Source organism: Notamacropus eugenii, chromosome X, assembly GCF_028372415.1.
Source record: "Notamacropus eugenii isolate mMacEug1 chromosome X, mMacEug1.pri_v2, whole genome shotgun sequence".
Taxonomy (NCBI): domain Eukaryota; kingdom Metazoa; phylum Chordata; class Mammalia; order Diprotodontia; family Macropodidae; genus Notamacropus; species Notamacropus eugenii.
The window spans coordinates 32,256,157-32,271,167 of NC_092879.1; the positions used below are offsets into that span (position 1 = coordinate 32,256,157).

The 15,011-nt window shown below is 40.2% G+C and overlaps 1 protein-coding gene and 1 long non-coding RNA gene across 3 annotated transcripts in view; one reads left to right on the top strand and one right to left on the bottom strand.

Annotated features, from left to right (window-relative positions):
• Nucleotides 1-15,011, top strand: part of LOC140515655 (uncharacterized) — a 72,702-nt gene that overhangs the window by 25,534 nt on the left and 32,157 nt on the right. The gene's annotated exons all lie outside the window — the stretch shown is intronic.
• Nucleotides 1-15,011, bottom strand: part of TBC1D8B (TBC1 domain family member 8B) — a 110,177-nt gene that overhangs the window by 13,717 nt on the left and 81,449 nt on the right. Inside the window, exons 17-19 of one of the 2 annotated variants that reach the window (XM_072626477.1) lie at nucleotides 14,415-14,480; nucleotides 11,644-11,727; nucleotides 10,384-10,440 (exon numbers count right to left, since the gene is read on the bottom strand). In XM_072626477.1, the coding sequence (XP_072482578.1) occupies nucleotides 10,384-10,440; nucleotides 11,644-11,727; nucleotides 14,415-14,480 (207 nt within the window). The remainder of the gene's footprint in view (nucleotides 1-10,383; nucleotides 10,441-11,643; nucleotides 11,728-14,414; nucleotides 14,481-15,011) is intronic. The other variant, XM_072626478.1, reaches the window with a different exon arrangement.

Sequence of the window (15,011 nt, forward strand, 5' to 3'; positions counted from 1 at the left end):
GGGAACTTGCTAACATATTGGGAGTATGTTCCTAGGATCAAAGGAAAGATAAGGAAAAGATGATAGAATATTATTGTCAGGAGTGGACCAAAGAACCTATCCTAACACCTTCAGTATTTTGACCAAAATTTGGATCAGATGAGAACTGGATCTGCCAGTTATTGAATTTACAAGTAAACAACTGAAAGGAGGCATCAGAAGAAGAAAAGGACCATGTTGGTTGCTGGGACGTAGGGACTTTAGTCTCAGCAGTGGCCAGCATTTTCCTAAGTTGAACAAGAAGGAAGAATCCCCCAAAATTTTTAGAAAGGAGGAGAGAAAGTTTTGGGAAATACTCCGGATTAGATCTGCAAGAACCCCTTGCAGAAGGAATGTTTAAGGCACACTTTGTGACCAATTCCTGGACCGATACAAACCAGAAACTCCAAAAATTAGAACAATGGAGTACTAAATCTCTACAGGAGTTATTGAGAGAAGTCCAAAAAGTATATGCCAGAAGGGAAGATGAGAAACAAAAGCAGAAGACCAGGATCATGGTTCAGACTGTTAAAGAAGTGGTAAAATCAGAAGGGACTAAGAAGGAACCAAGATGGGGAGAGAGACACCAAAGAGAGAGGAGAAGAAAGGCTAACAAGAATGGAGGGAAAAGTTGGCTAGGACAAAAGATATGCTTTTAATGTGGAAAGTCAGGACATTTCAGGGGAGACTACCCTGAAGGGAAAAAGGAGGAGTGAATGGCACTCCTCATGAGGCATCACTTGAAGAAGATAGGGATTAGGGAGGAATTTAAGCCTTAAAATTGGCTAGAAACCACAAGTTTTTGACCTTTCTAAATTCAAATTCAAAATTTATGTGCACTCTATAATGCTTTGTTAAATGTCTTGTCTGTGTGTATTTGTAAAGTGTTTCACAATGGTGTTAATAGAAAGCTGAAAATCTTTTTAAAAAATCTTTCTTTCAACATTCTAAACTCTAGCCAAGTTTTTGAATGTGAAAAGAACAATAAAAGAAGGGAATATCTCTTTCCCTCAGATTGTTCTTTGCAGAGTATTCAACTTAAAAAAATGTGGCTCTCTTGATATGTGAATTGTTAAACTTTTAACTTCTAAAGTTTCTTTTTTTTGAAGGAGCAGGGAAGGCTGGAAGAGATTGGCGAGTATTTGGTTTATTTGAAATGTAAAGGGTGGGACAGCAGAGAGTCCACGTGCTTGGCCCTTGTGCATGGGGTGGGAGTGGGTAAAGTTGCTCCCTTCCTCCTCCCCCCAATGGTGAGCCTCAGAGGGGAGGAGGGTAGATGGAAAATTGTGTTTCAGCTCTTTAAAAAGCTATTCAGAGCTGAGAATGGCCACCACGTGTTCCTTCAAGGGATTAATTATGTGAAGTTATGAATAAAGTTTTCTTTTAAGTAGCAAGAGTATTTGACTTTAAGGAAAAAGGAAGGATAAATGTTTATGATTAGTGATTATAAATCCAGTTTTGATATCATTCAAGTCAAAATCTCTCCTGAAGGAAAAAAGAACAGCATCTGAAAGTGCTCTTCCTGTCAGGATTTAGCAGAAAAGATATTGTTATTTGACATTTATGATTGTAAAGTGCTTGACACAAGGATGAGCATATGTTAGATGCAACATTAATCTAATGTAACTGTTACACGATTTTTAAATTTGGATTTTGTTATACATAGATTAGAGTTTTAAAAGGATGTGACAGAAATTGGATAATCTGAAATTTATATTTGGTTATAAATAAGCAGTGAAAATGTTGATGTTTGCTGTATAATGGTAGATTTTCCATTTGAAATCTTAGCTGAAAAGATTTAATTTCTGAAGTATCTTATTCTTCCACTGAGTATAATTAGGGCAGAATGAACAAGCTTGTGAAACATTAGCCTATAAGGTTAGCCATTAACCGCTTTGCTTTTTAAAGCTGGAATAGGATTCTAGTACAGAAGGTTGTTAGTATCTTGCCTTACGGTTGGAATGTAAAGGAAAGCTGGATAATCTGAGTAATGGGATTGAGAGAATTGGAAAGTTAAATAAGGATTTGGTTGAAAATATGAAAGGTAGATAGGAAGGTTGGAATAATTGTTCTAGATGTGTCAGTTTTGGATGGTTTTAGTAAGTCGAGAAGGTATGAGGAAGTATTTTAAGACAGAAAATTATCAGGTGGTAGTGTGTGCCCACGTGGTGGTAAGGAGATGAATTTCTGTGCAAGGTGATGTGGAAATGCATTCACCTGAATGGATAATGGGTTGCTTCAAGTTTTAAATATATATTGTATGTTGTCAAAAAAGTAATTTATCTAAATGTTGTTGTATTAGGAATTGCATTAATGATGAATTGGTTAAGAAACTGTTATGAATTCTCTGTAAATTTCTGTGTTGTAGAATTCCTATTGAGAAAATGAGAATCCCTGAAAATATGTGTGTGATTTTCAAGCCTATTTCATCTAAGGATGCATTAATTTAATTTAATTTAATTATTAATTAAAAAGTTTATTTCTGCTATTAAGAAGAAAGTTTTAGCTAAAATTGTTTTTGCTATAAATCAAGCATTTACAAAAGCATGTTTGTGAAAGGAAACTTGGTAATTATGCAAAGACCTTGGTTTTAGATCTTTTCTTGTAATTTTTGTCAGTTAGGTTCAAGAATATTTTGTGATAAATTGTAAACTGTTTTTAAGAGAGGAAAATATTTGGTGTATGAAGAATTGTTTTGTAAAATCTTTTGTATGATTTTTGGAAGGCCTACCAAATTTATATTTGTAAGTTGATTTATTATATAAAGGTTTTATGGGAGTTGGAAGAAAACGGACAAGATAAAGGAGACTAGGAATTTTATGGGTCCAGGAAGCTCTGTGATAAATTTAAGATAGCCTCATGGTGGTCTCCTCATTCACCTTTAAAGTCCAGTCATTATTGCAGAAGGACTCTTAAGATCTAATCTGAACTCAGAGCTGCTCAGAGAAAAGATGTTAACTCTCCTATTGACAAAGGAAAGGAGGGGTACCAGCCCCACACTGGACCTCTAAGGCTGGAAAAGCCTGAAAGCATCACCCAAGTGGCTATGGTATCTGAGCCTAGCAAGCAGTGGTGCCTCAGATTCCGGTGAACTCTCTTTGTACTTGTTTTTGTGATAAATGATCTGTAGTGATTGGCTTTCAGGACAAATTTAAGATCGAAGATGTAAGTCCTGGTAAAATTTTTGATTAGTGAAACCTGCCATCTGATGTGAAAAACTCTGGGACCATTACTAATTGTGTTCTTCTACTCAGAGAAGAATGTGACTGTTACAGGCAGAAGTTGGCCTCAGGGGACAATCCTGTCCTCAGCCTGGGATGGGATCCTTCTGGCTCAGTTTCCCCATTGTGTTCCTCTGAAAAGGAATGTTTTCCCACTTGACTATTTCTGAGTCTGGCTATAAGGTGGAGATGATATGTAATTAAGGCCTTGCTTTTTATCTTCATGGCATCTTCCAATAATCAAAGTAGATAGTTTAAGATGTAAGCACAATGAAAATGGTGGAATCTTGTTGTTTTCAATTAATTGGGTAAATGAGTACTCTGGTATAGTCTTGTGAAAATAAAATCCCTGAAATAGAACATTCTTTCTGAATATTATGGGAATAATTAAAGGAAACCAAAGTATAAATGTGATGTTGAATCATTGTTCCACAGAACAAGACTGGGATTTAAAGTTAACTGTAATGGTATGGAATTGTTGAGATTAGGGGTGTTTGGAACCCAAAAATAGTGACACGCTGGGTCCTGCTCAAATGAATTCAACCTAAGCCTTCTTTCAGCTAAAGGTCAAAGTTTGTTAAGGTTTCTCAATATTGGGTGCGCTTTTAGGGAATCTGAGCATGTGTGGCTAATGTAAGTGGGCTGGATGGAGTCTGAGCATGTTAATGGATCTGATTTACAGGAGGACTGGGGAAGGAGTTTGGGGGTGACCTCAGGTGGTCTAGGGGTTCCAAGGATGGTCTGGATGGGAGTGGCTAGTAACTTGGAGAATTGGATTGATATGGCATGGTGATAGGGAAAAGCTTACGGGCCTCAGGAGAGCCGGCTCAAGTGAGGAAATCCAAGGAGCTTTCAAGGGCCCTGTTAGACAAATGGAACTAAAATTCTTTTGGGGTAAGGGACAAAGGTCCTGACTTGGAATAAGGTCTTTACATGTTACAAAGACCAATTGGGTAAATACAATTGACTGAATCAAATTACTGAGACTAAATCAGAGACATCTTCAGTTTGGGAAAAATAAGAATTTCAGGTTAGTTTCTTAGAGACAGGTAATCTCTGGTAATATTTTGCATTGATGGAAGAGTTAAATGTTTCTGTTTTGATTTGACTTCATTTCATGAACATAAGTTGAAGTTAGTGTTCGAACTTATATGTATAACTCATTCTTTTAGACTGAGCATGGTTAGAAAGGGATAGAGAGGCTTGGGAAGCAGATGTGAATCTATTAGAATAAGAACTTATGGTTTTAATGGTAAATTTGATTTTATGATTATTATTTAATCAGGAATTAGAACAAGTATAGAAAGGCATGCAAGCTACTTAAGACTTGCTTTAGATGTGCCTTAGCCAATGTGAAATTATAGTCATATCTGAAACTGATTATAGGAGCTTGCTATGTTAAGATTTTATTAACTGACTGTTCTTCTGAGTCTAACTCCAGGGGTAGATAATAATAAAGGCTGTCTGAGCCACTGATCAATGTTGCCAGTGAACCTGTGAGATACTGGTATGAACTGCAAAAAGGTGATCTCATGGGAAGGTTGGGAGAACTACTTGTCCACCTGAGTTGAGGTAGGATTCTCCTGATTCAATTTCCTCACTGACACCTGGAAGACTTTAAACTTGGCTAAATGCCAGTTGACAATCTACTCCTGCCTTGGAATTGACATGAAGTTAGGGAGATGTTGTTTCCCTGAAACGTCCCTACTCTTAAAGGCAATTTCCTATAATCAAAAGTTTTGTAAGCATAATACCAGATCTATTAAATAATAGACTTGGTAGGGGAACATCTGAGGTTAGGTCCAAAAGTTAAGCTATTAGGTTTAGAATTTTAGACCAACAACAATAAGTTAGGGTCCTTTAATTCTTAGTAATAGCATGGAGACAGATCGAGGGCCTGTGAGGTTAGTATACTTAGTTAATATTATTTTGGTCTCAGTTGGTTAATGTTAAAAGAATAATGGTATGTGGTCTATCTTGTAAAATGCTTTAAAAGAAGCATCACATGACCATAATTGAAATTGTTTTATGACATGATATGTACTGCGTTAAAAAAGATTATATACTGTATTTATGTATGTACTGGAGCCTCTTATTAATTCCTAAGTGAAAATCTCATCCTCCTGATGGAGGAAATGAATAGTGAATTAATGTAAAATGTAAAAACTGGGTTCTAATGTGAATTTCTTAAACATAACAATTGGTCAAAGTTCCAATTTTTATTTTGTAAGAGTGATAAGAGTAAGGTCAGTTTTGTAGGAAAGAGGACATCTGGATTTCTACAAGAAGATATAGGAAAGAAGGTGCCGAGATGCAGTGCTGAAGACAGCTTGAATGAACATCCAGAACAAAAAACTGCATCAGATGATATTCCTCCCCAGACTGCTGTATGAGACGGAACTTCCAAAAGGACAATTTGCTGATTTGCCTTTTTCTTCTGAGTCTCTGTATCTGTACTTATGAAAGGGGACTGCCCCCTTGTAATTTGTTAATGTGTTGGCCAACTTTGCTCCCTTCCCATATTCATATAAAGGGGAAACAGATGAAGGGAAGAATTCATAGGAGAAAGAAAGTGAGGAAGTATTGACTGTATTTAGGTGTGGAAACAGAAATTTAAAAAAAAGTGGAAGGAGTTTGTGGGAAACAAAGGAAAGTTTCATTTCCACAAGATCAAAACTTCCAGTTGGGAAAGTTAATCTGTGACCTAGCAGAGTCAGGTGAAGAAGGTCAGAAACTTGTGTTCAGGACTGACAAACAGAAAGGAGAAAACCCAACTGCGCTTGTTAATGACATGCAGTGGGTGTGTCAAAGATTGTGACCCGAAAGAGAACATCAATCTGTTCTCTGATGGGATGATCTGTCCCACACGGACTTTATAAAATGCCCTCACTAGGGGGCAGAGCCAAGATGGAGGAGTAGAAGGACAGATCTTGTCTAGCTCCGCCCCCCCCACAGGCCATAAAATACCTATTAAAATGACTATAAACAAATTCTAGAGCAGCAGAAGCCAAAAACCATCAGAGTGAAAGAGATTTCCAGCACAAGACAGCCTAGAAGGCCAACAGGAAAGGTCTATTGCACTGGGCTCAGGGCAGACCACGGCCCAGCCTTGGCTGCAGCACTGCATGGACAGGACAGGAGCAGGTTTCAGAGTGCAGAATCACAGGTAGCACCTGTGTTTCCCGGATTTCTCTACCCATAAATGCCAAAGACAGCTTCAAAGGTCAGCAAGAAAGCTCTTTCACCTGGGTGAGAGGGGAGCACAGTCCAGCCCCACCCCTGGCTCCAGGGTGGCAGCAGCATCTAATTTTGTAGTGCTCGGCCTAAAGACCCTGGGATAATCAAGCAGCTGATCTGGGTCTCAGTCCTGAGTGGCAGTCCTGGAGTGAGGAAGAGCACTGACATGGTGAAGCTGGTGCCACCACCAGCTGTGGAGAGGGAATCCTGCTCGCAGTTCCAGGGCAGAAAAGAGTGCTTGTGGTTGCTCACAAACCAGAGCACAGGCCAGGAGAGGAGTAAACTCCTCTCCCCTGATTGTGCCACTTTGGAGGAACTGAGAACTTACAGGTCCCTAGAGTATATCCTTCCTCCACTTAACAAAGGACTCAAAAGTCAGGTAACTGGCACGGAAAATGCCCCCCAAAAGGGAAAAAAATAATAATGATAGAAACAAAGCATATGATCAGAGGAAGACATAAAAGTCAAGACTTCTACATCCAAAACCTCCAAAATAAATATGCAAAGATCTCAGGACATGGAAGAGCTCAAAAAAGATTTTGAAAATCAAGTAAGAGAGGTGGAGGAAAAAGTGGGAAGAGAAATGAGAGTGATTGAAGAAAATCATGAAAAGCGAGTCAACAGCTTGCTAAAGGAGACCCCAAAAAATGCTGAAGAAAATAACACCTTTAAAAATAGGCTAACCCAAATGGCAAAAGAGGTCCAAAAAGCCAATGAGGAGAAGAATGCTTTGAAAAGCAGAATTTGTCAAATGGAAAAAGAGGTTCAAAAGCTCACTGAAGAAAACAGTTCTTTAAAAATTAGAATGGAGCAGATGGAAGCTAATGACTTTATGAGAAACCAAGAAATTATAAAACAAAACAAAAGGAATGAAAAAATAGAGGACAATGGGAAATATCTCACTGGAAAAACAAATGACCTGGAAAACAGATCCAAGAGAGACAATTTAAATTATTGGTTTATGTGTAAACCATGATCAAAAAAAGAGCCAGCCATCACCTTCCAAGAAATTATCAAAGAAAACTGTCCTGACATTCTAGACCAGAGGGTAAAATAGAAATGGAAAGTATTCACTGATCACCTCCTGAAAGAAATCTCCAAAGGAAAACTCCTAGGAATATTGTAGCCAAATTCCAGAGTTCCCAGCTCAAGGAGAAAATATTACAAGTAGCCAGAAAGATACAATTCAAGTACTATGAAAATACAATCAGGATAACACAGGATTTAGCAGCTTCTACACTAAGGGACTGAAGGGCTTTGAATATGATATTCCAGAGGTCAAAGGGGATAGGATTAAAACCAAGAATCATCTACCCAGCAAAACTGAGTATAATACTTCAGGGGAAAAATGAAATTTCAGTGAAATAGAGCACTTCCAAGCATTCTTGTTGAAAAGACCAGAGTTGAATAGAAAATTTGACTTTCAAATACAAGAATCAAGAGAAACATGAAAAGGTAAACAGGAAAGAGAAGTCTTAAGGAACTCATTAAAGTTGAACTGTTTACATTCCTATATGGAAAGATGTTATTTGTAACTCATGAGACCTTTTTCAGTATTAGGGTAGTTAGAGGGAATATATATATATATATTTATACGTAGGTGTGTATGAGTATGTATGTATGTATATATTATATATGTGTAGGTATGCATATGTACATGGGTGTATGTATGTATATATGTGTGAGTGTATACACACACACACACACACACACACACACACACACACTCGGACAGAGGGCATAGGGTGACCAGAATTTGAAGGGAGAATACCTAAAAGAAATAAAATTTACTGTTGAATGGAACGTACTAGGAGTAAGAGAAAGGGAGAGGTAGAATGTAGCAAATCATCTTACATAAAAGAAGGAAGAAAGAGCTTTCACAATGGAGGGGAAGAGGGGGAAATGAAAGGATATAATTGAGCCTTACTCTCATGGAATATGGCTTAAGGAGGAAATAACACACACTCCATTGGATATGGAAATCTATTTCACCCTGCAGGAAGGCAAGAGGGAATGGGATAGGAGAGGGAGGATAATAGAAGGGGCAGCAAATTGGGGAAAGAGATAATCAGAAGCAAACACTACTGTGGGAGGACAGGTCAAGGGAAAGAATGGAAAAAATGGAGGGCAGGATAGGACAGAGAGAAATGTGGTTAGTCTTTTATAACATAACTATTATGGAAGTGCTCTGTATTGTTACATATGTATGACCTATATGGAATTGCTTGTTTTCTCAATTAGGATGGATGGGGAGGGAGGGAGAGAATATGGAACTCAAAGCTTTAAGAATGAATGTTAAAAACTGTTTTAGCATGCAACTGGAAATTAAGATATATAGGCAATGGAGTATAGAAATCTATTATGCCCTACAAGAAAATAGAGGAGAAGGGGGATAGAAGAAGTGTGGGTAACAGAAGGGAGGACAGACTGGAGGAAGGGGTGGATGGGGTGCATGCTGTCCTAGGGTAGGAAGAGATGGGGAGAAAATTATTAATTCAAATTCTTGAAGTGAATGTTGAGAACTGAAAAATAAATAAATTATATATATATAAAAATAAAATGCCATCACTTCAGTATTTAGCTCTCTCTCCCCTTGTGAAGAAGGGTGGAGTTCACCTTGGCCAAGACATTCAATTCCTCTGAACTCTACTTTAACAAATTTTCCTTGATACCTTTTTGTGTGTCAAGCCCGTCTCTAATATTGAGGGAGAAGAGAGTGCCTAGTGAAGGCGATGATCAACAGTATCTAAACTGAAAAAGAAATCAAAGAGAAAGACTGAGAAAAGAGCACAGGATTTGGTGTTCAAGAGATAACCTTGGAGAGAATTGTTCCAAGTTGAGGGGTGGGACTGGAAGCCAATGATTGCAAAGGGGTGGAGAAATGAGTGGGCAGTGAGGAAGGAGAGGCAGTGAGTATAGACAATCTTTCTAGAAGTCTGGGAGTGACAAGGTGGAAAAAGAAAGAGCATGAGAGGGAGAGCAGGGGTAAGTGCAGGTGCAGTTCCAGGCTGCCTCCCTCTGTAGCCCTTCCTCTATTTCAATTCAGACCAACTCTGGGGTATGAGAGAGATGAAACTGACAGTGATACATGCCTGCTTCATGACAAGTTGTTTCATGCAAAATTTCTCCAGATGTTTTCAATACACAAACATTACAGTGGCCTAGAGTGCTTTACCAAATACAGTGCAATGCATTTGCTCTTAAAATAGATTGATCAGGATATTACTTGTGTGAATTTAATAACAAATATTCAGATTCTTTTAGGCAAGTGAGTAAGAAGTCCAAGATGCATTTCAGAAATCTGTAAGACTTAAATAACCCCCACCACTTTATTATTACTTGGCCAGAAAACACCCAGAATTTGCATTTTAAAATAATGTGGGTCTCCATATATTTTCTCCCACCAAGAAACTCTAATATTTAAGCAAAGCAGTCAAATAAAGCAAAATATATACAAGAAGTTCTAGAATTTAAGGACTGTCTGAAAACAAATGAGCAGCATTGACTTTTTTCTTGCATGTCCATGAAATACCAAAAGGGCAAGAAGATGACTTGTAGCTTGTATAAGAGACTGCAGAGGCTAGTTAGTTCAATTCCATCATTCTGTGGCTGAGAAAATGGAAGCCGAAGAAGGGGAAACGCTTTGTCCCAGGTCATCTAGAGGGCAAGTATCAGAGGTAAGATCTGACCCTCCATCCCAGGCCTCCCTTATCAATATATTCTCTCCACGGAAACGGAGAAGTCTTGCATAAAGAGATAACATGGAGGGATTATAGTCTGTGCCAGTTGATTGAGGCCCCGCATTGACTAGTAACAGATGCACTGGAATAGGTGGTAGTGGTTGTTGCTGCTGTGACTTCTGGACACAGCATCATAACTAAGTGAACACCAAAGACTTGTTTGTTACCTTTCTCTGGGCTGCCTCTCGCTGATCCTACTTCCTGTCCACGTGCAGATAAGGAAACTAGAGGAAGAGAACACATGACATCCTTCAAACTCCTTGGTTTAACCAAATCCTTTTGGAAGGAACCCCAGCTGTGTCGCATGCAAAGCAATCAGCATGGCTCACTTCCTTCCACTGGTGGTCCAATCTTAGCTGAAATGGCCTGATATTGTGACAGAAAAACCATGCCAAAGCTTTGGCATTTCATTGTAATGTCATTGGTTAACTGGGTCTACAGCCCCATCTCACTGGGTGCCTAGATTTTGGGAGAGTAAACCAAAGGAGAAGGTGAAAAGTTTCTATCAGTGTTTAATTAAAAAGCAAACCAAAAAGTCCAGACTTTAAGGGGACTCCTGGGGCCATGACATATTCAGTGCAGTCTCATCTACCATTTTATTTTGGATCAGACTTGGGATCTCATTAGTGTAGGGAACTACCAGGAAGGAAATCCCCTCCATCACTTCAGATGCGGTACCTGCTCTTAAGAGTTTCCTGGGAAGCTCAGAAGTGAGGTAAATTTCCCAGGGTCACAAAGCCAGGATGTGGCTGAGAATGGACTAGAACCTGGGTCTTCTAGGCTTCAAGGCCAGAACTCTTATCCACTCCACTATGCTGCCTTTTCAATCAGTACAATGAAAATTCAGATTCACAATGACCTATCTGAGACACACAAAGATGAGATGGTGAGCTCCTTGAGGGCAGAGAGACTGTCTTTTTACTTTTCATTCTATCCTTAGCCCTTAGTACAGTGCCTGGCACAGAGGTGCTTAATAAATGTTTGTTGACTAACTGATCCTCGAACATTCCATGTCCTAGATAGTCTACTAAAATTGAAAAAGGCAACAGACACATTTTTAAAATAATTTTTTTTCAATTAACCAAAGTCTACCTTCTCTCTGCTTGGTCACTGAAAATGAAAGAAAAACGAAACCCTTACAACAAGTATGTACAGTCAAGCCAAACAAATGATAAATGTGTTTTTACAAAAAGCATTTTCGGCCTAATCTTCCACAGAAGTCAGTTTACCAGACAAAGCCTTGTATTTCAGGAAACCAGTCAAAGATTTAGTGAGTACTCAGGTGCCTAGAACTGTGGGCTACGTATGAAACAGAAGATCACTGATAACAAAGGTTGCTCCCCCAGGGGTAGAGCACGGGAGCTGAGATGGCTTCCGAGCCTGATGGACTGCCATTAGCAGGAATAAACTTTGGAATACCCATTTACCATGGAACTGGCTGAATCGGAGAAGCTCATCCTTGGAAAGTTGGTCTCCTTTTGAAGGGCTCACAGACTCCACTTCAGTAAAAGCTGGAAAGACACAACCCAAGTCATACGAGATTCATGTTGCGAAGCAGAAGCAGAATCAGAATCAGAATCAGAAGGCTGGGAGTATGAGAGGAGAGAGCTAATGCTCTACACCTGGGGGGCAAATAAAGGCTCCCAGCTCTAGAGCTGGAAGGAAGGATCTCCGAGGTCAGTTGGTCCAGCCTCCTCCTCAAATGGAGGAGGAGACTCAGCCTCAGGGAAGGGAAATTACAGAGGATTCTAGGTGGATCTAGAACTGAAAAGGTCCTCATAGGCTGACCTGTCCAACCCCCTCCTGTTACAGAGAAGGAAAATGGAGCCCAGAGAGAGGAAATCACCTATAGGATCCTAGATCAATCCAGAGCTATAAGGGACCAGTTTTACACAGGAGAAATCCAGAGATGTGGTGATTTGTCCATATTTACTCACAGAATCCTTGATCTAGAAGTGAGAGAGACCTTGGGAGGTCATCTGGTCCAGCTTCCCCCTATACAGGCAAAGAAACTGAGGCCCAGAGAAGATCAGGCCACTTGCCCAAGGTCATTACCACTACCACTCGTCTCTGCCAAGGCAATGGCAGAGCTAGTTCATTTTAGAAGGAAAAAAGAGATATCATGAGGAAATGCAGAAGTGCCCAAATGCCAGTAGGAACCAGGTTACATTCAGTCTCACAGAGCCCAAAGCAAAGCAGGGACTGTCGTTGCAAGTGCCCATGAAATAGCACCAGCTGAAGTACATGACAAATATGGTGTTTCAATGGAGGTCTCTGAAAACACCACCTTAGACGAAGTCACTCACAAAGTCTCCCTCAATAACTAAACTGAGGAACACAATATTGGCCTAATATTGAAAAAGAAAAGCATTACAGCGGGCAGAGTGGAATCTGAGGTGGCTGCTATTGTTCAGTCGTTTTTCAGTCCTGTCCAACTCTTTGTGACCACATTTGGAGTTTTGTTGGCAGAGATACTGGAGTGGTTTGCCATTTCCTTCTTCAGTTCATTTTCCAGATGAGGAAACTGAGGCAAACAGGGTGAAGTGACTTGGCCAAGGTCACACAGTCTGAGGCCAGATTTGAACTCAGGAAGATGACTCTTCCTGACTTCAGGCCTGGCACTCTATCCCCTGCAGTGCCACCTTGCTGCCCAGAGTCAGAGGACCTGGGTTCAAATTCTATTTCTAATATTTATATAGCTGGATAACCTTGGATAAGTCCCTTCCCCTCCCTGGGCCTCAGTTCCCTTCTCTAAAATGAGAGGGTTTCTCTAGATGGCTTCTGGGATCAATTCTAGCTCTAGATCTAGGATCCTCTTGGTGAGTCCCTTCCCCTTGCCAGGCCTAGGTTTTCCCTTATCTGTAAAATGCCTTGGTTCCATTAGATGGCCTCCACAGTCCCTTCTGACACTCTATCAATGGCTCTTCTGAAATAAAGCTGAGTAAAGTAAGCCTCTGAAAGTGACAATGAATGCTGAGAGTATTCAGGCTGCGCCTTTACACAGCAGGTCTTTTTATATAAAAAGAAAAGATTGGGAAGTATAACCATACCACCAGGCACTAAGGTTAAGAAAACTAATTATCCAGATGGAAGCTTTTTGGAAGTGGTTTGTCAGGAGGCTGGAGTTTCTAGGGGGCACTGTTTTTGATCACTCCCACAAAAGTCCATCACCGAGGTTGTGAGCACCATGGGACACAGAGGGGGCTTTCTTCTTTTGGATTTGTTCAAGTGTTTTCAAAGAGCACCTAACATGGCACTGAGTGTCTCACACAATGCTGTTCATAAACCCAGCATGCCAAATGGATATCATCTTCTGTTCTGGTTGAATTCCAATGCAACTCAGTGTTCAAATTAAGAGATGACTAAAATGGGTTGGGTTTGGTTTTGTTTAAATGCTGGTGTGGGTAGTAGAGTTAAAAAGGCCTAAATTCATATCGTGGCTCCACTGCTTGCTGGTTGTATGACCTTAGACCGAACCATTAACTTTTTCAAGCCTCAGTTGGTTCATCTGTACAATGGGGACAATAACCACACTTCCCTGCCAGGGCTGTCTCAGAGATCAACTGCAATAACATACATGTATAGGGCTATATGAATACAAGCTATTATTATTCAACAGAATTCACAGTATTGATAATATCAGCAAAACAGTGTTAATGTGAACTTTAAGCCACTAGATGGAAATAGCTTTTTTATATTCAACTGCTCATTCTAATGGTACCTATTCAAACTGAACTTTTCCTGTAAGCATCAAGAGACAATGTGGCCTTAGAGGCAGGAAGCCCTGTATTCAGATCCTCCACATGAGATATTAGCTATCTGATCTCAGGTCTTCCCTGGGTTTTCATTTGCTCCTCTGAAAATAAGGACAATTAGACCAAATAGATGGATGGCCTCAGAGATCCCTTCCAGCTCTCCATCTATGTGTGTGTGCCCTTGGGCAAGTCACTGAACTTCCTCTGGCCTCAGTTTCCTCCTCCATGAAATGAGGGGCTTGGATCAGAAGACCCTAATATTCTTTCCAGCTTGGATCTATAGCCCTAGGATCTCAGTGTCCCAGGCAACTCTCTCAAAGACTCCAGGTCACTGGCATTGGAGGAGAGCATTTCCACTGAGGAGTGCCCCCTACTGAGTGCCCCAAATTGTGAAAATGGGATCAGTCCTACTCCCACAGCACTTGGCATTATCCAAGTCTTACCTGGTGGAACATGCAACTTGAAAAGCAGCTTAAGCTTCTCAGTAAAACTTCCATTATACAGGATATCTGTCAAATAAAAAAAAAATACAAAAAGGAGCAATTAAAAAGGCCTGAAGCATTCACTTCAATGGCACGTGCCCCCAGAAAACAATTCGCCAATGCTAATAGCCCAGAAAATTAATTAAAATTCAAATATTAGCCAGTAGCCATAATTCAGAAGTGCTGAAGCTAAGAAATAAACTCTCTGTGAGTTTCCTCAGACTCTCTTAGCTTCCCTCCCCAAACTGGATTTCATTAGAGCAAGGCCTTATACCGTGTTAAAAAGGAGAACTGCCCTCTGAGAGCCTGCCCAGTCCCTGGCAGAGAGCTACCACAGCAGGGCAGTACAGCAAGGGCCCAGCACAGTGAGAGATGAGCAGGTAGCCTGTGCAACCATTTTCTGCCCCTCTCTCCACTTGTTCGGTTTATGCAGTTTCTAAGCAGGTCACTGAAATGCAACAGTACATGTCACTATGGGAATATGGTAAAAGTCTCTTCCCCCGCAAGCATACAAGTCATGGTACATAAATGAGACGGAACACTACTGTGCTGAACTCT